The sequence below is a fragment of the Uranotaenia lowii genome, chromosome 3 (assembly GCF_029784155.1).
Source record: "Uranotaenia lowii strain MFRU-FL chromosome 3, ASM2978415v1, whole genome shotgun sequence".
In the NCBI taxonomy this organism is placed as follows: Eukaryota; Metazoa; Arthropoda; class Insecta; order Diptera; family Culicidae; genus Uranotaenia; species Uranotaenia lowii.
The window spans coordinates 271,399,262-271,422,092 of NC_073693.1; the positions used below are offsets into that span (position 1 = coordinate 271,399,262).

Sequence of the window (22,831 nt, forward strand, 5' to 3'; positions counted from 1 at the left end):
CTTCAAAAAGTTGCTCACCTCTGTTAATAGGAAGATTTTAGTAAGTTATTAAAATCCTAATATTTTTTCTAGCAAACATAATAATTAAACGTTTCTTGTAACTGTTTAAAAAAATTATTAGTAAAGTTTCCACACATCCTGTACCCACAGGACTAAACTTTCAATACTGTTGATATACCAACTGGTGCCTTTTGTTGGACCTAGAACTAAAATCCCTTTTTACAGTTTTATTATTCTTTAAAAATCAACAAATTAATCAAAAGTGTTTTTTTTCAATCAAAAGTTTTCATGATAATTTATTTCAGCCATTTTACAATTGAAAAACATTAAAATGTCTTATATGAATTTTTCAAACATTTTAATTCAATAGTTTTAATGCAAGTTTAATGCAAAAGTTTTAACTGTTTTTTATTTTTACTTTTATGTAGTTTATTTGCTTAAAGCTGCAAAAATGTAAATATGGCTCAATATAGGTTCCCCAAATTAAAATTAGCACCTTAAATGATTATTTAGTATTTAATCAATGTTATATCGATTTCAGGTCTAAAAAAGGAACATCTTAGTTTAGGGTTGCCATCCGTCTCGCAAAAACGGCACATGTCCCGCATTTTTGTTGAATGTCCCGCTGTCCCGCTTTTTCCTCAAAATATCACGCTTTTTATCATGGAAAGCTTTTACAAAGTTTACTGACTTACACTAGAAAAAATTAAACTTTATCCTCAATATCAATTCAATGGTTCAAATGAAAAATCATTCCAATACGTCTTTTTTTTTTTTTTTAAATAAGCAGCACAACAAAAAAAAAGTTGAATGCGTCCTTTTCTTCAAAATAAGCATAATTTTATTAGAGCTTACATAAGACAATACTTAATAATCCTTAAGTTACAGTAAGAATCTGATTTAGTTAAGCGTTTATGGAGCACGTTCAATCAGTGCAATGTTAATAAATTTAGATTTAAGAATACAGTAGTTTTTCGATTTTATCACTGTTAAATTGTATCGATACTCGCCAAATTCAAGCTCGATTGTATCACGGTTATGGTTTCGATTTTATCACGTTTTTCAAGAAATCATTCAGAAACTATTTCCAGGACCTTAATTTTCGTTCAAAAGCTTAGAGCGTCTTTGTTCATGATATTTTTTATGTTTTGTGTTATGGTATATAGGTATTCCAAAATATGAAAATGCCATTAAACTGCTTAGCTAAACTGTATAGTGTTTAAAATCGTCATTTGAATTTTAAAAACACTTGTAGTAATCGACATAAGTATTATAACGTCACGCTAATACTAGTGTTGTTATTTGTGCTGGGTTAACCGCTCTTAAAAAGTAAACTTTTTTGGCTATGCGAATCATATAAAGGTGTAGGTAAATTTAAGCGTTTTTGGAAAGAGATAAGTGTCTCTGATTTCTTTGTTTAATTTGTTTGGCGTACGCAATCCTGATTGTACAGCCTTTAGTATTGTCTGAATGGATAATTTTGGAAGATCAAAATTAAATTCTGCTAGCTTTGCCATAAAATATGTAAAAAGGACATTTATTGCTGTTTTTCTACTTATGAGAAAAACAAAGGATTATCTGGCCATAAAGCACATTTCAAGAAACACACAAATTCCAAAATATTTTTCGAAAACAAAAACTTTTTAGTTAATCAAAGGTGTGAAGATTAAAATACTGAAATTTGAAATTTGCACAAGAAATTTTTTTGATGCATTTTTCTTTTAACTCTTTTTTAAAATCGACATAAGAGATAACTACTGATAAATTTCCAGAAAAATTAAATAATTAACTTCAATTATATGTAGACTTTCAAATTTATATTCTACATGGTTTTATTTAAAGAAAAAATCTCATAATTGCTGCATATAGAGAAGAATAATTTGAACTGAAATCGATACTTTGTGTTTAGTAATCTGTGATTATTACATCTTATGACCAAAATTTATTGATACAAAACGTATCCACTACTGAAAACATTATAAATTATTGATAAAAGACAAAAAAAAAACTTTTTACCACTTTACTTTTCAGTTTTGCCAAATTTACCGTTTCGCCATATTCACGGTATATTTTTTTAGACCGTGATAAAATCGAAAAACTACTGTACATTGTTTAAGATGCTTCTAAATAATTGAAGATCTTAATTTTTCGACAGAATCTTAGTTAAATTTTCTTTTATCATACACCATCTTTTTTGACTCAGATGCTAATTGCTATGATGGAAGTTTTCTTGAGTTTTTCAAATTTTTAAAACAAATTTAAAATATATTTGTTGTAACTTCACAAGGGATTGCACTTGAAATATTTTTCTCATTTAACGTGTCAATTTGCGAGAACCGTAGAAAATAAACATGTTTATGGCAAAACCCCGTGTAAATAAAAGTAGTGTACGAAAAACTGAGCAAAATCAATCCGCCATAAAAAAAACCTTAGTGTACTTTCTATGAATAACTTCGGCTGAGGGTATACGTATAAGTTTGGCAATACAATTAAGCCATTTTTAAGAGTTTCCTAAATGTCTCGCTTTTTTCGGTTGTGTCCCGCATTTTTGTCCTCAAATGTCCCGCTTTTTTCTGAAAGTATCTGGCAAGTTCTGAAAGGATCAGTTGATTTTCTTTGATTTTAAGAAAAAAAAAGTTTGTATGGATAATGTAATAGTGGTTTCCCTTTAAACTTGTGTTTGGACAGATAAAAATCGTATTTTTCTTATTCACTCTGATTTCTCAAAATGCGCCTCACTCAATAATTGAGCTGTCCGTTTTTCCACTGGAAAGAAGCTACATTTTTAAAAAATGTTGAACATTTTATCAGATTACTTTTAAGGGCAAAAAACAGAATTGTAGGATTGAGGAGGAAGAATAAGATTTCAATGTTTGCATTGGTGTAGCACAATCCTTCGCTAGCAAAATGTGGCATTTATAATTTTCGGGATTTTAGGACCAAAGTAGGCTCTAGATCCATAGTTCCCGGGGTTCCAATGGTTTTATTTACGACCAAAACAAAACGATTTACATTTGTTATTTGATTTTTACATAATAAATCAAATGATTTCTTAACTTGATCAGGATGACTTAATTCCCTGGTTGGTAAAATTTGTAGATGGCAAAGGGGTATAAATGAATTTATTTGGGGCAAAGGGGTGTAAGTGCAAAAATTAAAAAATATAAGTCAACTCTATCACAGTCAAATGTACGTTTTTTTTTTGTAAAAATGATGTCAAATGCTTTGTTTTCATTTAAGAAGGTCATATTAATGGAAAAAATTAATTAAAAATATCTATGGAGTTGATTGAAACACAAAAAAAGTTCAAGTGTGTGTGGTTTCTCAAAATCAGCTTTTATGCACCCAGACAACCATTTGGTGGGTACATCAAATTTGCAACACAAATATACGTGCAAATATACGTGTAAACAATTCGTATATAATGCAGCAAAACCATTATATAGGTATCATTTTGGAGGCCATATAGGTACATTGACACACATATTCTTGATTTGGTTTATTTTGTCGTAATAAAATCATGCAATGTATTTAAATACGATAAAGAATATGCAAGGGACGCACATTGTAGGTGCATATATACGAATTGTCGTAATAAAAACATGCAAAGCATTCAAATACGATAAAGGATATGCATCGGCCGCACATTGTAGGTACAGATATACGAAAATGAGTTTGAATAACATTCATACTGTACGGACGCAGGATTCCGTTATTGTTGTCCCAGGAATTGGGTCCCAAACGGCTGACGAAAATGAAGGAAGCAGGAACCAACAATGGTCATCAATCGACCAGCGATGGCGGAGCAGAACAAAGACCGAGAACTGATGAACTTTCGGGATGCAGAAAACACGTCCGTTGCGCGCGATTAGGTTTTCAAAGTGATCTTTATTGAAGCATAAATATATACATGTCACTTACGAGCTATGGTTTGAATTCACGTATCACTTTTTCGTCTCACTCTTAAAACTATGGTGTGAGTGTGCAGTGTTGGCAATTCAATGTTTTGTGTTGTGTATTGTGAAATTGTGTTCGGTGAAATTCATGTTTTATGTGTACTATTTACAAAGAATTTCTTCCCTTATATCTATTTCACTTAACATTTTTCGAATTTTCGTATTTCTTCATATTTTGTTTGTAATTCACTGATGTCTTCGTATTTTATCGTAATTAATTGTTGTGGACCGCTGTTCATTGTGACTGCGCCGGAACATGCCGCCCCCCTTGAAATGTCCATTTCAAAAGCACCTCGATTGGAAGGAACGGCTGTCGATTTCGATGTTCACGATGCGTATTGCGATGTAGACCAGGATGACTACTCGTCGTTGTCGTCGTCGGAACCAATCTCGCTGTTCGGAGCCAAAAGTTGAGCAGCGGCCGGAAGTGTGGATGGAGCCTGAAGATCAATTGTGGGAGATGGTTGGGGAGTGCAGCTCGGAGCGGAAGGCTGACGCTCGGATTCCGTGACTGTGGAGGATTCGGAGGCTTCGCAATGTGGGAGCGGGCACATTTTGCGGATTGAGCAACGGCGGATTTGGTTTCCATCACACAGCACGTCTGCAACTCTGCCACACGCATCGTCGCCAACAATCGTCTTCAGGACTCGAGCGATGGGCCATTTCGTAGGAGGCAAGTTGTTGTCTTCGACCAGAACCATGTCACCGACGGCTAGATTCGGGTGTTTACCGGGCCATTTTTGGAGACGCTGTAGAGTGGGCAAGTATTCTACGTACCAGCGATCCCAAAGCGTTTGGAGAACACGCTGTTGGTCTTGCCAGCGGGACAGGTGATTGGAGGGTAGCGAGGTAAGGTTTGGTTCGGGAAGAGCTAGGATTGGACCACCGATTAGGAAATGGCCTGGAGTTAGGGCCTCGAGGTCTGTGGGATCGTTGGAACGGGGAGTAAGCGGCCGGGAGTTGAGGCACGCTTCGATTTGTGCGACCGTAGTGGTCATTTCCTCTTGCGTCTGAAGGACATCAAGAGTCACGCGATGTAGGTGATGTTTCACGGACTTGACGCAAGCTTCCCACAACCCTCCAAAGGTGGGTGAGCGTGGTGGGATGAAATGGAAAGCGATTCCCATTCGAGCTGTTGTTCTGGCAATCTCGGACTGATGCCGTTGCGACAGGAAGAGAACACGAAGTTCTTCCAGCTGGTTCTTTGCGCCGACGAAATTCGTGGCGTTGTCGCAGTAAATTTCTGATGGACGTCGTCTCCGGGAGCAGAACCGTTTCAGCGCTGCGATGAAAGCGTCGGATGTAAGGCTCATTACCAGTTCGAGGTGTGCAGCCTTGGTAACCATGCAAACGAAGACGCAAATGTAGGATTTGATTGGGCCCTGTTTGCGAGGAGGTTTCAAGTACACTGGACCCATGAAATCGACTCCGGTGCTGGTGAATGGAAGCGATGGTGTAACGCGTACAGCAGGAAGATGTGCCATAACTTGCTGAGCGAATCTCGGTTTGTTGCGGAAACAGACGATGCATTGGTGGACTGTATTACGGGCTTTATTTGGACCATCTATTGGCCAGTAACGACGACGAACTGCTGCCAATAGATGCGAAGGTCCAGCGTGAAGCGTTTCTTCATGGGCGTCGAGGAAGATAAGATCCGTGATGAAATGCTTCTTCGGAATGAGAAACGGATACTTTCGGTCGAATGGAATTGGAGCGTTTTTGAGGCGACCTCCCACACGAATCAACTGTTCCTTTTGGTCCATGAACGGGCGAAGTTTCAGCAACGGAGATTTTTGCGAAACGGTCGAGCCTTGCCGTAAACGTTTGTGATCTTCAGCAAACTCTTCGAGCTGCACGCATTGCAGAAGTGACAACTCTGCCGAACGAATCTCGGAAGGTACCAGAAATCCTACGGTGCGTGCATGTTCCAACAACTTACAGTTGTTCATGAAACGCTTGCAAAGGGCGATGATTCGAAGAAGGCGGTAGTAGCTATCAAAATAGCTTAACGTTTCTCGGGTCCAGGACTCTTGGTTAGTGCAAACTGCGGAAATGGGAACGGATTTCCTTTTCTCGATGTCTACTTCTGGCGGCGGCTGGGTTTTCCAGGAATACGCGGACGCAGGCCAATGTTGAGGAGGACGAAGCAGCCATTTTGGACCATTCCACCACAATTCATTGCCAACAATGGATTCTGGAGTCAAACCACGCGAAATGTGGTCAGCCGGATTGTCTTCAGTAGGCACATGCAGCCACGTAGCGGTCTCAGTTAACTGCTGAATCTGCGAAACCCGATTGGCGACGAAGGAATTCCAATTCGATGGATCGCGCGAAATCCAGTGCAGTGTGATTGTAGAATCTGACCACAGAAACCGGGAACATTGAAGTTGAAGGCTCTCCAGCAGTTGATTCTGTAGATTAGCCAAACGAAGACTAGCACACAACTCCAGACGTGCGAGGGTAGGTCTACGCTTCTCAGTTGGGGCTACCCTGGATTTTGCTGTCATCAGGCGGACAGTGACAGCACCCGATGCGGATATCGAACGAAGGTAGATGCAGGCACCATATGCACGCAGTGAAGCGTCAGCAAACCCATGAAGCTCTAAAGTGGCTAGCTTCTCCGTCAACACGAAGCGAGGAATCGAAAGCTGCGACAAAATCGGGAGCTGCGATGATATCTCCATCCACTGGTCGGAAATACTTGTGGGAACCGGATCATCCCAGCCTAACTGCATTTCCCAAAGGAGCTGGATCAGCATTTTCGCACGAACAATCACCGGACCAACTAACCCAAGCGGATCGAACAAGCTGCAGATATGCGACAGGATATTTCGCTTGGTCGAAGGGACGTCTGGCCATTCAGGAACTTTGAACAGAAGCTTATCGGAGGTAAGCTTCCAAAATAAGCCGAGTGCTTTGATTGGAGACGAACGATCAAGTTCCAAAACGGAGGCCTGTTCTCGAAGCTCTGCTGGAAACTGCTCAACTACTTCTGGAACATTGGATGCGTATTTACAGAGAGGAAAACCACAGGAATTCAGCATCAGAGACGTTTCTCGTATAGCTGTGACTGCTTCCTCCACTGTATCGAACCCACGCATAATGTCGTCAACGTAGAAACCTTGTTTGACTACGGGAACTGCTTTCGGAAAATTCTGGGCTTCATCGTCGGCTATTTGCTGCAGACATCGTGTTGCTAGGTACGGTGCGGTGGTGGTGCCATAGGTGACCGTCGTAAGCTCGTACGTACGAAGTGGTTCCGAAGAAGATTCACGCCAGAGAATCCGCTGATAAGCCCGATCTTCCTCTGCTACCCAGATTTGGCGGTACATTTTAGTAACGTCAGCTGTTACGACCACAGAATGCATCCGAAACCGTAGAATGATCGAAATCATGTCATCCTGAACAGTTGGACCCTTCAGCAGCAAGTCGTTGAGGCTAAAACCCGAAGTGGTTTTGCAGGAACCGTCGAACACTACTCGCAGCTTCGTAGAAGAACTGTCCGGCTTGAAAACAGCATGATGTGGCAAATAGAAATGGCGACCCGGAGCATCCTCGACAGCATCAACCAATTTCATATGTCCAAGCGCAAGATATTCGGACATGAACGAGGAATATTGTGCCTTGAGATCGGAATTCTGCTCAAGACGTTTTTCGAGGCAGTAGAATCGACGAGTGGCGATAGCACGCGAATTTCCCAGCTGACCAATAAGTTCCGGTTTTTTGGGTAGGCTAACGATGTAACGTCCGGAATCATCCCTGCGAGTTGTTGATTCGAAGTGGTTCTCACAAAGGCGCTCCTCAACTGACAACGTAGAATTTGTCTGGCACATTTCAAGCTCCCAAAATCTGCTAACGCTCTGCTCAAGATCGTGGAACGTCGACAGGTTACAATGGACCCGAACTTCATCAGCATTGGAACCGCTGTCGTGAAAACCAGATACGAGCCAACCAAACACCGAATTCTGGAGCATTGGTTTTCCGTCGCCAAGTTTGGAGTGACCGCTTCGCAAGAGCTCGAAGAAAACCCGTGCACCAATCACCATATCGATGGGACCACGCGTAGCAAACGATGGATCGGCGAGACGAATATTCTCTGGGATGGCCCAGTCGTTGACATCGATGGTGCAAGTTGGAAGATCGCTGGTCACCTTATCCATCACAATAAACTCCAGCGGAACTCGGAAGTTGTTGAACCGTGAGGCAACCGTAGCGACAGTCGAAAACAGCGACACTGCAGAAATATTTCCACCAATGCCAGCGATCTCTGTGTTACCAGGAGTCTTCCGCGAATTTAGAAGACGACGAAACCTTTCAGTCATGAGATTCGGCTGCGAAGCGCTATCAAGCAGAACTCGAGCGAGGAACGAAGTACCCTTTGGACCGAGGACTTTGACAACAGCAGTGGCGAGAAATACTTGGTTCGAAGGGGAGAGGTCGAGACGTTTGGTCCCCGAGTGCGTATTGGCGGAGAGGCTGAGAGGAACAGGAAGCGAACTATCGACACCAGCGAAGTTGGAAAAGGAAGGCTGCTTCGGAACTTGATTTGTGCCGGATCCTCTTGCTTTATCCACATCTGGATTGTGTAGTAGCGTGTGATGCTTGGTTCCGCACACTCGGCAGGCTCCGTACTTGCAGGTAGCGAACGAATGCTTTCCAAAGAGGCAGTTGACACACAATCCAGATTTTTTCACGATCGCAGCACGTTGAGTAACCGGCATGTGTTTGAACTGCTCGCAGAAATACAAACGATGTCCCTTCCCGCACGCCGCACAGTTGTCGTTGGATTTGACGTCGGTAGCAGCATTCACGCTCTGGAGATTGGGTCTGGAGTCACGCACTGGTCGATCGGACTGCAACGTCTCTAGCTCCATCACGTACTCACGGATAAAATTGATCAGCTCGTCGTAGGTTGGCATCTTTTTTTTATCCGCTGCTCGTTGCCACTCGCGAAGCGTGTTGTGATCCAGCCGCGCTGACACCATGTGCACCAGAAGTGAACTCCAGCCTTTCGTGTTCTCGCCCAGCTTCTCCAAAACTCCTAAGTTGTTCTCGAAGTCGCCGACCAAACTTGTTAATTCCCGAGGACATTCCTTGCGCACCTTTTCCACTTTGAACAACGCCTCAATGTGACTACGTACCAGGATGTTCAAGTTCTGGTACCGATCAGTCAACATTTTCAGCGCCACCGAATAGTTGTTACCCGTGACAGACATTTTCTCAACAAGTTTCAATGCCTCTCCTCGAAGAGTCGACTTGAGGTAGTGAAACTTCTGCACATCTGATAACTCTGCGTTGTTATGTACTAACGAGTCGAACGTGTCGTAGTACGAAAACCACCGTAAAATACTGCCACTGAATTCCGGCAGTTTGATATCCGGCAACTTCAGGGCCCGAAAAGAATGACCCGATGAACTTAAGGATGGTGCGGGCGTGCGGGGGGGTACCTCTAGCGATGCGTAAAACGCTTTAAGCGTGAAGTAATCCTCCTCAAAAGCAGCCATATCCTTCGCGAAATCTGTCCCAGTATTTTCCTCCTCCTCAAGGCTCTCAAGATTCAATGAGGCTTGACAAAATTTCTTATAATTGCTCTCAAGAGCATTTTTTCGAGCTAAAGCTTGCTCAACTTGCGTATCCGGGTCGAAATTTTGCATAAAATTTATGGCACGATCCATCGAATCCTTAGCCTGCCGGTAAATTACCATATTTTTTCTGAATTCTACCTCTTTCTTCATTGCTCAGCGGAAAAAATTCAAAAAAAAACCGCAAAAATTCCGAAAAATATTTTTTTTTTGTTTTCCAAATATTTTCCAATGGTACTGAGAGGGTTAATTTTCCCAAAAAAAATCGATTACCACAATCAATTCAATCAAATTCAAAAATAAAAAAAGTTCCAAAATATTTTTGAATTTGACACTTTTTGTGCTTCTGGCACTTGAAGGGTTAATAGTGAGCTCCAAATTTATCTTCTATGGCTAACAGCAATGGCCGACGAACAATTTTCGATGATAAAAAAATATCCGAAATATGCACCAATTGTGCAAACTTTTCACTTGGAACCGTTTCCGGCGAAAGAATAGTGGGCATATGACTTACCGGACCGGTCCAACCTACGGTTTGTTGATGTTGTGAAATCGAAAAAATTTCACCCGGGAAGTTTCCGATGAAGTCCGAATTGTTCCGTTCAACGTCGAATATCGCGGGAAACCCTCAAGTACGCACTCGGGACCGATGACCAACCCCCCTGGAAGTCGAAAACGTAAGTAATTTCGTGTTAATTACCACAAAGTACTGGAACGATACTTCCTTTCAGGTATGCTGTTGGTTCCGCGGTGATTGATTGTTGCTGCTGCTGGTGCTGATGAGCAAATTAATTGCTTCTGCTGCTGCTAATCGAAGTGCACTTTCTGCTGCTGATGCTGGTGGTGAATGCCGAAAATGATTCCCCAGGCCTGGCAGGTACGTGCGTGATTCAATCCGGGATGAAGGACCATGTACGGACGCAGGATTCCGTTATTGTTGTCCCAGGAATTGGGTCCCAAACGGCTGACGAAAATGAAGGAAGCAGGAACCAACAATGGTCATCAATCGACCAGCGATGGCGGAGCAGAACAAAGACCGAGAACTGATGAACTTTCGGGATGCAGAAAACACGTCCGTTGCGCGCGATTAGGTTTTCAAAGTGATCTTTATTGAAGCATAAATATATACATGTCACTTACGAGCTATGGTTTGAATTCACGTATCACTTTTTCGTCTCACTCTTAAAACTATGGTGTGAGTGTGCAGTGTTGGCAATTCAATGTTTTGTGTTGTGTATTGTGAAATTGTGTTCGGTGAAATTCATGTTTTATGTGTACTATTTACAAAGAATTTCTTCCCTTATATCTATTTCACTTAACATTTTTCGAATTTTCGTATTTCTTCATATTTTGTTTGTAATTCACTGATGTCTTCGTATTTTATCGTAATTAATTGTTGTGGACCGCTGTTCATTGTGACTGCGCCGGAACACATACGATATAATCTGTAAAATAATATACCACTTCTGGTTGTCTGGGCACTTTAACCAAGGTTTCCATATTGACCGGTTTTATCCGTATTTGCTCGAATATTTTAAACGAAATTCAGGAACAGTCCGTTCCGGCCCGGTTGCCCGGATTTCATTAAAAAATGCCCGGATTTATTCACTTTATTTTGCAAATCAAACAACAACAAAAAAAAAACGATTTGTGTCACAAAAACTTTTCATTTATGGCTCCAAAATAAAATTTTATGAGCAAGAGCTTTATGAAAACAATCACAAATAGAATTTTTAGAAGCTCAAAATACGATTTAAAATGGATGAATTTTGTTCAAAACTTTTTCTTCTTCAATTCTTTTTGGATTATCGTTGAGTTATTTCTGAGTTTTGAGAAAATTTGCCCGGATATTGCCTTTTTGATCGTTAATTTTGAAATCAAAAGCCTGGATTGTGACTAATTTTTATATAAAGGCTTTAACATTAAACGACGCAAAAAAAAATCATAATCAACTATCATTATATAATAATGATCAAATGCTTATTGACAGCGGTTGAACAAGTTTTGGAATACTGAATCTCAAGATAGGGACACTTTCAAAACACATTGAAGTAATTTTTTACGACTGAGCAAAAAATAAACAGGGGACGCATTACAATAGATCAACTCACTGGTCGCAGTAACAAGAGCCCAACATAAAAGTAATCATAATATGTATTCAAAGGATCAAATAATTCTTCCAAAACAACACTATAAAGTTGTCATTTAGATATACAATTCATGTCGAAATGTATTTGATTCGTAAGTATAACATGTTTTAAAAAAGCGATTGTAGAAAATTTATTTCAATAAATTTTTCATCAATGAATGCATAGATACATATCTGTTTAGAACCTTATTCAATTTTTTTTAACACAAAGTAAATCAACGATTGAATGTTTTAGTTGTTGGAATATAAATGCTCTTCACTCCAGGAGGATACCTTCAAGAAACCACATCCACATCCAACTTACCTTTGCCTGAAGAGTCTCGTTCTCCGAGTGCCTCCTTGAGATCATCAATCGTCAGCACTATTCGATAGGGAACGTTCAGATTGGAAGCCAAAGCCAGCGGAAGGGCCCAGTTGGTATCTGCAAGGTTGGAAAAACAGAACGAACTTTTTCAGTGAGGTGGTTTATTTCATAAGAATGTTGAATAATCTGGTGGCCTTAAAAAACCAACAGTTATTGAAATTACCATTTGAGGAATAAAATAAAAACGACATTTGAAGCAAGAAAAATACCCAACATCTCCGAAAGCATTTATTCATCCAGCCAACGGGTGATTTCGCTCAAGATTTTTTCCCGAGTTTTACTTTTTATTTTGTTTTCATGGCAATGCCGGGCAATCAATCAGGTAGCTCTTTCAGCTTCCCGCGGATGCAGTAGAAAAAAAGAGTCAAGTGGAAAAAATTACACGGAAAATTGATTCCATTTGAGTGCTTTCGCGTTGCAACGACGAGGGAAAAACAGTCGATTCATGGATTTCGATGCAGTTGAAGACCTTGAGAGTTTTAAGTTGTAAAATTAAGAAAAACGAAGAGCTTGTTCGATATAACACCTTGAATTTTAAGTCTATTTTGATGTTTGCAGATTACATTTTTCTCATAACATAAATTTCAACAAAAACAAATAAATCTTTTTAAAATTATGACTGAATCATTCACTGGCGCTGTACACAAACCAGATAACATACATAATCAATAAGTAATTACGCACTCCGGTGAGCAAATATTTATGATGATAATATCCGCACATGTTCAAATACTTGCGTTCGAAGCCAAGCGGCATTCCAAGTTTACTGAGCGATATCCGTTTTCTAGATACTGTTAGCATCATGTAAGAATAAATACCGAGCTTAGACAAACTCACCACCAAAAATTCGTTTCGATAAACCAAACAAACCGAAAAGGGGAGCATCAGAGCTATGGCAGCAACAAAAAAAAAACAATTTTTCGGTTCTGCGCCCGAGCTCCAGGGCTGCCGCTTTCTGGTGGGATCATAAATTGTCGAAATTAAATATGCATAAAAACCAATTGCCGCCATATATCTGGGAACTACACCCACCCACGCGTTTTGTTCCTCCCCCACAAAAAAAAACACCTGTAGCCACTAAACCCTTCCCGAGCGAAATTGGGTTGGAAAAATTTCAGCAGGTGGAAAATCATCGACCATAGAACGCACCTTATTGACCAAAGAGTCAGCGTCAGGGAGGCAAAGATTGAAGGAGGATGAAGCAAAAACCACAGAGTCAAACGCCGCACGAGATTTTTTATCATGCCAACTGGAATCCAAACAACGAACGCAAGGAATGCCTGCATACAAACACGTAATAAAAATGGGTTTCTTCACGCTAGAAAATCGGGAGCTAAAGGAAAAAAAAAATCCTCCAACAATCATCGATTTTCGCTTATGGATTTGACGTGCTGTTAGATGAATTCCAATCAACGAAGAAAAGCGACCACCACTCGATCGCTCGCTCACTCGCCATGTCTCAGACAAGCAATAGCAGCAGAATGGCGGCAAAAACGCGTTGATTGTGTGCGATTTTCAATGATTTGAATAAACAAACAACAAACCAGAACAAATAATCGTTTTCCCCCGGGTAGGTATTTCGGAATACAGGCTGAGGTTGGGAAATTTAGTGTTAGTGGCAGCGAAATCATCAATATCGGTACCGCACACTTGCTGTTCGTAGGCCAGAAATTTCGCATGATGGCTTTATAGCTCGGTTGCAGATTGAACTTTATTATTAGAAGGTCTGTTCATTCGATTTAAGTCACTACTTGAGGACTGGCTGAGTTGCTGAATTGCTGATTTGTTGGCTTGCTAAATTATTGACTTGCTGTTATGCAACTTCCCAACATGATGACTTGCTGACTTGCTGGCATATTGACTTGCTGATATAGGGTGAGCTCCAGTTTCAATAAAAGCGCAAAATTATCGTGCACAAATGTTGTTACTCCATAACATTTCGCTGAGGCAGACAGCGATAGTTGAAGAAGTAAACATTGAAGCATCGAAATGCGATTCGGAAGTATGGAGAGGAAAGCAACTTAGTGGACAAAAAAATCTGGGCGGACCAAAGTTTTGTCCACCGGGTCCGGTGGCTAAAACTTTGTACCGGAAAGTTTACGTGCTTACGCCAGTAAGAAGACTGCCTCATTTTAGGATGTGGCTAAAAAGTGGGATCTCCTTTCAGCGCCGTTCATCGTGCCAATATTGAGTTTTTAAACATATAAGAAGCAGAAAAAGTCTAATCGCAAACCAAAACAAGCTGCTTTCGTTAAACCAAGAGCTCGTAAATGATACGATCAACTGTTGTGTGGAAAATCGGCATGCGTTATCATCGACGACGAAACCTATTGCAGTTTTGATTACAAAACGCCTTTGGGTGACCAACACACATTTCACTGTTCAGGATGACCAAAGTATTAACGAGACGGTGACATCGATTTTTACCGAAAAATTCGGTAGAAAGGCAATGGTTTGGCAAGCCATAAGTGAGTGTGGCATACTTTTCGAGCTGTAAGTGACCACTGTCAAAATAAATACAACTGCTTACATCCGAGAGTTCCTGAACCGTCACCTGCTCCCATGATCCTTAAGCCAGTACTGTTTTGGCAGAATTTGGCATCAGTTCTCTAAAGGGTGATACGGTCAAAATTTGGTCAAGGGAAAACGCGTGTAAATCGGTGAAATCGTTTATTTAAAAAATCAAATAAAATTTCTTTTTCATGTTTAATAAGTATAAAATTCAGGAAAAATATTCAGTTAGGCTTCCGCTTTTCCAAATCCAAATTGCCGGGCCTTACGTTTAACCCCTGCCATCAGATTTTGTACAGCCACCTTGTCCACCTTCTTCGCGGCAGAAAGCCAGTTTGCCTTGAACTGCTGCTCGTCCTTAGCAGTTTTTTTTGTCTTCTTTAGGTTCCGCTTGACAATAGCCCAGTATTTCTAAATTGGGCGGAGCGCTGGCGTGTTGGGAGGGGTCATGTCCTTGAAAACCACAAGCACCTTGTTGGCGGCGCACAGTGGGCCAGGAACCACACTTTTGCGGTCAAAATTGGTTGCAGGCCAGAGGCTTCGTTGTAGCTCATCGGTGTCTTCGACAAAGTTACTCGACTATATTTGCGCTATCTATTTATGGATTTGAATTAGTTCTATCTTTCTCTACAAGGTGGCGCCAAAATCTAACTTTTTACAGAAGCAAGATACAGGCATGGTTTCTTCTACAAAGTTGTTTATTATACCTTTTACATCAACTTTGTAGAACATTAATAAGCTTTATGTTGTGTACTTACCTTGCAAAAATAATAACCATTTATTTGCTGGTTATAACATGTAATTATTTAATACTGTGTGGGACACTTTCTTTAGCTGATAGTACATTTACTAGTGATCAGATATTAAAAATTTTGACAGCATTTTGCTGCCTGTAAAAAATTACTATCCGACAATTTTTGTTTAAAATCTAAAATTATCGCGATTTTGAGATATTTACAATGCAACAAAAAAAAGGTGACTGGTTGTCTTACAAATCTGTTGAATTGTTGAGTTGCAAAAATGAGGACGTGTTTAGCTTTAAAACTTCAAGGATTTATGACTTTATGACTTTATGACTTTATGACTATATGACTTTATGACTTTATGACTTTATGACTTTATGACTTTATGACTTTATGACTTTATGACTTTATGACTTTATGACTTTATGACTTTATGACTTTATGACTTTATGACTTTATGACTTTATGACTTTATGACTTTATGACTTTATGACTTTATGACTTTATGACTTTATGACTTTATCACTTAATGACTTTATGACTTTATGACTTTATGACTTTATGACTTAATGACTTAATGACTTAATTTGACTTTATGACTTTATGACTTTATGACTTTATGACTTTATGACTTTATGACTTTATGACTTTATGACTTTATGACTTCATGACTTTATGACTTTATGACTTTATGACTTTATGACTTTATGACTTTATGACTTTATGACTTTATGACTTTATGACTTTATGACTTTATGACTTTATGACTTTATGACTTTATGACTTTATGACTTTATGACTTTATGACTTTATGACTTGATGACTTGATAACTTTATGACTTTATTACTTTTTGACTTTATGACTTTATGACTTTATGACTTTAAGACTATTTGACCTCAATGACTTTTTGACCTAAATGACTTTATGACTTTATGAGCTAAGAAATTGAAAGACATTTGACTTTATATCTAGGACTTGTGGGCCACTGGTATAAAATAGCTATCGAATATTTCATTCATTTGGTTTTTACGCTGATTGTTACACATTTTTTCTCGGGCATCAGAGTTTTACCAATCCAAGTAGGCAGATGTACCTAATTATAAGTTGTGAATCAATTTGAATGAGTAAGGATTATTGAACTAAGTTTGTAAATCAATTTGAATGAATTAGAATGATAAGAATATTTTTTTTGAGTCAGAAAGTTTTTCAAAGTTGTCAATTAGTTACCCTAAGTGTACACTATAGTGTGTTTTAAAATTTAGAATCAGTAGGCTCTGATGTTTTTGTGGTTTTAACTCAAACATTCTAAGTTTCTTACTCTTTTTTTTCTTGTTTAATTTTTGGCATTTCGGCGAGTTGTGAAAATTCAAGGTAGAATATTTAGAAAGAACATGAAAGTATTATAGGTGGAAAGATCAAAGCTAGAGCGCTTTGGGTAGAAGAAATTGAATAGTTGGTGAAAATGTGAGCAGGGCTTTTGTTGTGTGAACAGCTTTTGAACTACTTGCGTGATTCTTTGCCGCGCGCCGTTTCAATGTTGATAGGAAGCGATGATGAAACCCATCGCATTCCTACCCACATTGAAACACGGACGGGTCGAACACATGTGAGATTGTGTCCGACCGGGCAAAAAATCACCCAAGCAGCGCTCACATGTGCTGTTCTATTGCTAAGCCAATTCTATCGATGCGTGCTACTTTTTTAGGTACATCGGATGGTTGCTACTTTTGTTTTCGCATATTATCCATCCGATACCTTACTTTTTTGCCAAATGCATCGTGGTGAATTGTGTTGTAATTTTTGTTATCCCATTTCCCCCCTAACAAAAATTACAACACAATTCACCACGATGCATTTGGCAAAAAAGTAAGGCATCGGATGGATAATATGCGAAAACAAAAGTAGCAACCATCCGATGTACCAAAAAAAGTAGCACGCATCGATAGAATTGGCTTAGCAATAGAACAGCACATGTGAGCGCTGCTTGGGTGATTTTTTGCCCGGTCGGACACAATCTCACATGTGTTCGACCCGTCCGTGTTTCAATGTGGGTAGGAATGCGATGGGTTTCTTCATCGCTTCCTATCAACATTGAAACGGCGCGCGGCAAAGAATCACGCAAGTAGTTCAAAAGCTGTTCACACAACAAAAGCCCTGCTCACATTTTCACCAACTATTCAATTTCTTCTACCCAAAGCGCTCTAGCTTTGATCTTTCCACCTATAATACTTTCATGTTCTTTCTAAATATTCTACCTTGAATTTTCACAACTCGCCGAAATGCCAAAAATTAAACAAGAATATATCCCAGCGGCGATTAAAATAAGATAACAGTACTCTTTTTTTTGGCAATGTAAGTATTGAAATTAACATTTTATGCTTTAATTTATAAAATAAAATCATAGTATGTCCTGTTCCTTTTTTTCACTTAGTATTCGAAAAAATGCAAAAATTCAAAAAAAAATTGTGGATCTGCGGAAGATGCAAATCGATAAGTGGTACCTTTCGATTGGGAAAATTAACGGCCAGATATACCGCAAAATACCTACAAAAGCTATCGTTTTCCTTCCATGGCACATTAAATGGTTTCTTAAAGTTAATACTCTGATTTGGTTGGATCACGATTCCTTCCATTAAGGGGGGGGTAGGGTCTAACGGGTATAAAAAAACACCATTTTCTCGATTTTTTTCTAGAGCTATCGTTCAAACAAATGTATTCAAATTTTTTGCATTATACAAAGCATTGTTAAAAGAACATTTAGTAATTTTTTCGTAGAAAAATATTGAAAAATGAGCCGGTGATGGAGCACTTTCGAGGATGCCTTTTAGAAAACAGGATTTGCGGTGGACACTGTATCTCAGCACAGAATCATCTGAAGTCAAAAAACCAGAGCAAAATATTTTTAATAGATGTTTTTCTGGACCCCAACGTTTTTATTTAACTTAAAAATATTTTTATGAAATTTTTGTGGCTGTTTGAAGTAAAAACTACGATTTTTCACTAAAAAATTCGCCATTTTTCATTTGTAAAATCTCCCCAAAGTAAAAAAACCAAAAAAGAAAAACGTTGGGGTCTGGTATTTTATATGTAGAAAATATGTTCCAAATTTGAAAAGAATCGGATAAGTAGTTTTCAAATGACGATGTCCACGGACTTTAAAAATGTGCTTTCGAGAAAAACGCGTTTGAAGTTTCTGCTTTTGCTTTCTTGCAGTATTAGATAGCAGGAGATAAATGCCTATAACTTCTACAGTTTTTCTTCAATTGACTTGAAAATTTGATACAACATTCTTGAAATGTTGAAATGAAAGAAAATAAAAAAATAAAAAAAATCGATTTTTTGAAAGTGTTAGACCCTACCCCCCCCTTAAGCGAAAACTGTGTTGGAGAGATAAAAAGTTAATAATGTTGTTTTCTTGCAGAAGGTGGACATGCGGTTAAACTTCGATAAAATAGACAATTTTGAGTTATTTTGAAGAACAAACTCCAGGAAATGAAGAACGTCAAGGTAGCCTTTGTTTAGAAAAAAAACGGTAGTTCAAAGTGTGCAATATAGATGGCACATATGTTGATGAAACATTTAAGTCAATAAACTTCTTCATTAGACACCATGGCCGTAGGAAAGGGAGGGTGGTTTGGGAGTTTAACCCCCCCATGAGGGTCTAAAAATTAAAAGCGAAATGTGTTTCGCTAAACTTAAAATATTTAATTCTTCATCAAATTTTGATGAACTACTAAAATTAGTCAAGAGTAACAATTTCGATTCACAACTTAGTCCAAAACCTCGAAATCTCATCCCAGGTTCCAAATTTTACAACTGGTTTTTTCCTTTTTTGATAGTAATTTAGTCCCGAACATTGAAATCCGAAAGTTTCACTCCAAAAAGTCTAACAGACTCCAAAAAGTTAGACTAAGCTTGCCAGGTTGCCTAGATTTGTACAGATTTTTTTCACTTTACTTGCAAATGAAATCAAAAATTTAAATTGAGTCCTTAGAATTTTGTATCTTGCGTCCAAAAACAATTTTTAAACGAAGGAGATTGGGCATTTTTGTTTTTGGATGAACACGAAAGACCAATATATGGTTCGAAAGACCATGAAGAGACAAGAAAAAGTTACTATCGGATCAAGAAAATCTACCGTTGCAAAAACTCTAGCTGAGTATTCTTGCCATTTTTCTTTTTTCAAAAAATACAATTTCTTTAATCCATGACTTTTTTTCTCACGGTAGATTTTCTTGACCCGATATTAACTTTTCCTTTTTTCTTCAAAATCTTTTGAACCATATATTGCTGTTCCGTATACATCCGAAAACCAAATTGCCCATTCGGGCCAATTTCCAAACCTTGTTCTGATTTTATAGTGAAAACAACTTCGTTGTTTTCTAATTTTTTCCCAAGGTAGATTTCTTGGCCCCATAATGATTTTACACGTGTTTTCAAGAACTTTCGAACCATTTATTGCACCGGAAAACCAAGTTTCATACATTTTTGCCCAGTCTCTTTTTGTAGAAATAAGCAAGAACGAATTTTTGGAAGCCAAAAATATGATTCTAAATTGGCTGATTGGTTGCGATGAAAAAAAAAAACAAATTTTCAAGTGTTTTTCTCCTTGAGTTTAATGGAATGATTTCGAAATTTGCCTGGATATTGGCTGGATTCTAAAGAAAATTTCGAAACAATATGCTCGGTTTATGTAAGGTTTTGCCCGGCGGGCATGGCGGAAAAATTTCTATTTAGTAAGTAGATACCCAGTTTTTTGTTCTAGATTTTCAGTTTGGATCATCATTTGGAAAGAATCCTGATTAGAAACATGATTTTACATTTCAAACAAAAATAAGATGGATTTTTCATATTCGAAACTCATAATTTCGGAATATGAAAACGAAAATATTTAAAATTCAAACCATTAGATTTGGACTTGAAACTTTTATCTTTAATTAAAATGCAGAATTGCAGCATGAGAAACTTTAATGAGTCCAGAATTGAAAAATCTAAAACAATTTCACTATTCGAAATAATCGATTAAATTTACAAGTTCAATAACGAATAAGTATTGAAACATTGACGAAATTGATATTGAACATTTAAAACAAAATAAGAGATTTCTGAATGAGGGTTCGGAACAAATTTCACATTTTGGTTTTAAATTCATAGAAGTTCTTATCTGGAATTTAGTTTCTGAATTTTAACTTAGGTTCTAAATGTGGAACTCAGACTCGAAATTAAAATTCGTCTTCAGTTTCAGCTCGAAGTTAAGTTTTATAATTCATATTAAAATATCATTATGAGAATTTCAATTAGGATTCAAATTGAAGGAGATATAAGTTTCATAACTTTTTTCATAACAGAATCGAAGAAGAAAATTATCCTTATTTTTCCGGTACAACTATGATCGATGTTTACTCTTGGGCTCGAACGCACTGACATTAGTTAAGGAGGCAACTGACGCGCCAACTGGGCTGTATCACAAGTACCCATATTTGTTAATGCTTTATGAAAAAATTGGTAGGTATCTCCATGGAAATTTTCTTCGAAAGTCATGATTTTGAATAAATAACTTTTAATGTAAAATAACTTTAGCTTGAATAATTAGATAATTCCTACACATTTTTTTCACTATTGTCTGTGTATGAATTGTTCAAGAAAAAATGTGATAGGAAAATAAAAAAAACTGAAATAAATTCATTTCATCGCTTTACCGGCTCATATGCAGTAAAAAAATATTTATTTATTTATTTTTTGAGATATTGAAAATCGTTTGGCATTATTAACTCAAAATTAATTATTTTTACTGTTGTATTTGAAATTTTCAACACAAAAACCGGAGAATATCTGGGCAAAATCGGCCAAAATCCAAGACTTTCTCATAAAAATTCAAGAGAAAAGGTGAAACGTAAACACGGGTTTTAATTGCAAAAAATGTTTGCACGTTTATTTTGATGATCTAGCTAAGGGGGGGGGGGGGGGGGTAGGTTCTAACACTTTCAAAAAATCGATTTTTTTTATTTTTTTATTTTCTTATTGTAAAACATTTCAAGAATGTTGTGTCAAATTGTCAAGTCAATTGAAGCAAAATTCTTGAAATTATAGGCCTTTATCTCCTTCCATTTAATACTGCAAGAAAGCAAGAGCAGAAACTTCAAACGCGTTTTTCTCGAAAGCACATTTTTTAAAGTCCGTGGACATCGTCGTTTGAAAACTACTTATCTGATTCTTTTCAAATTTGGAACATATTTTCTACTTATAAAATACCAGACCCCAACGTTTTTCTTTTTTTAATTTTTTACTTTGAAGCGATTTTACAGATAAAAAATGGCGGATTTTTTCGTGAAAAATCGTAGTTTTTACTTCAAACAGCCACAAAAATTTCATAAAAATATTTTTAAGTTAAATAAAAACGTTGGGGTCCAGAAAAACATCTATTAAAAATATTTTGCTCTGGTTTTTTGACTTCAGATGATTCTGTGCTGAGATACAGTGTCCACCGCAAATCCTGTTTTCTAAAAGGCATCCTCGAAAGTGCTCCGTCACCGGCTCATTTTTCAATATTTTTCTACGAAAAAATGACTAAATGTTCTTTTAACAATGCTTTGTATAATGCAAAAAATTTTAATACATTTATTTGAACGATAGCTCTAGAAAAAATCGTGAAAATAGTGTTTTTTTACCCGTTAGACTAAGCTTGCCAGATTGCCCGGTTTTATCCGGGTTTGCCCGGATATTTGATGCAAAATTTCGAGAAAGTCCGGTCCGGCCCGGTTGCCCGGATATTGTGAAAAAAGTCCGGATATTGCCCGGATTTTTTCACAATTTTCACAAAGAAACCAAAAAAATATCAAAGTTTTTGAGTAAGTTTCAGCAAAATCGATTAACGGTATGGAAAGTTTCAACGGTTGTTTTAAATAATTTCGCTGATTTACTTTTATAAACCTTAAATATTTAAGTGTTCCAAAAAGTTTTTGGAAGTCTGTAATTACATAAATTAAAATAATAATTTCATTTTTTTTGCATTTTTTCTTCGCTTTTATATATAATAACACCTAAATTTTGCCCGGTTTTGCCTGGTTTTTGGATTTGAAAAATTGAAATCGTTGCCCGGATTTTGCCAGGTTTATTTTTGAAAAAAATGCCCGGAATTGCTAGGCCCGGATGGGAGTGGAAAAAATTCTGGCAACCTTACGTTAGACCCTACCCCCCCTTAAAAAATGATGTTATTTGTCACAAAAATTATAAGTTTTGATATCTAATTTGGAGTTTTTGGTTAGGATTTGGCTAAATTGATATTGTTTATTTTTAAAGGGAAAAAATCCTCATATCGCAAGGGACTCATTTTCTCACCTTATTGATATACTGTGATACAGTGAGCAAAATAAGAATAGCAAAACTATGTGTTTTGCTTGTTAAAATATCAATGTTTGAAAAATACGAAAAAAATTCTCCACAGTTTGTTCTAAATTACTTAACGGATAAATCAAGCATAAGTTAACTTTTTTAGGACGTAGCAATTGGCGTTGAGGACCAAAAA

The 22,831-nt window shown here is 37.8% G+C and overlaps 1 protein-coding gene across 1 annotated transcript in view; it reads right to left on the reverse strand.

The window, feature by feature from the left end:
• Positions 1–22,831, reverse strand: part of LOC129757714 (uncharacterized) — a 468,755-nt gene that overhangs the window by 166,286 nt on the left and 279,638 nt on the right. The window contains 1 exon segment of the mRNA XM_055755003.1: positions 11,992–12,108. Within this exon segment, the coding sequence (XP_055610978.1) occupies positions 11,992–12,108 (117 nt within the window).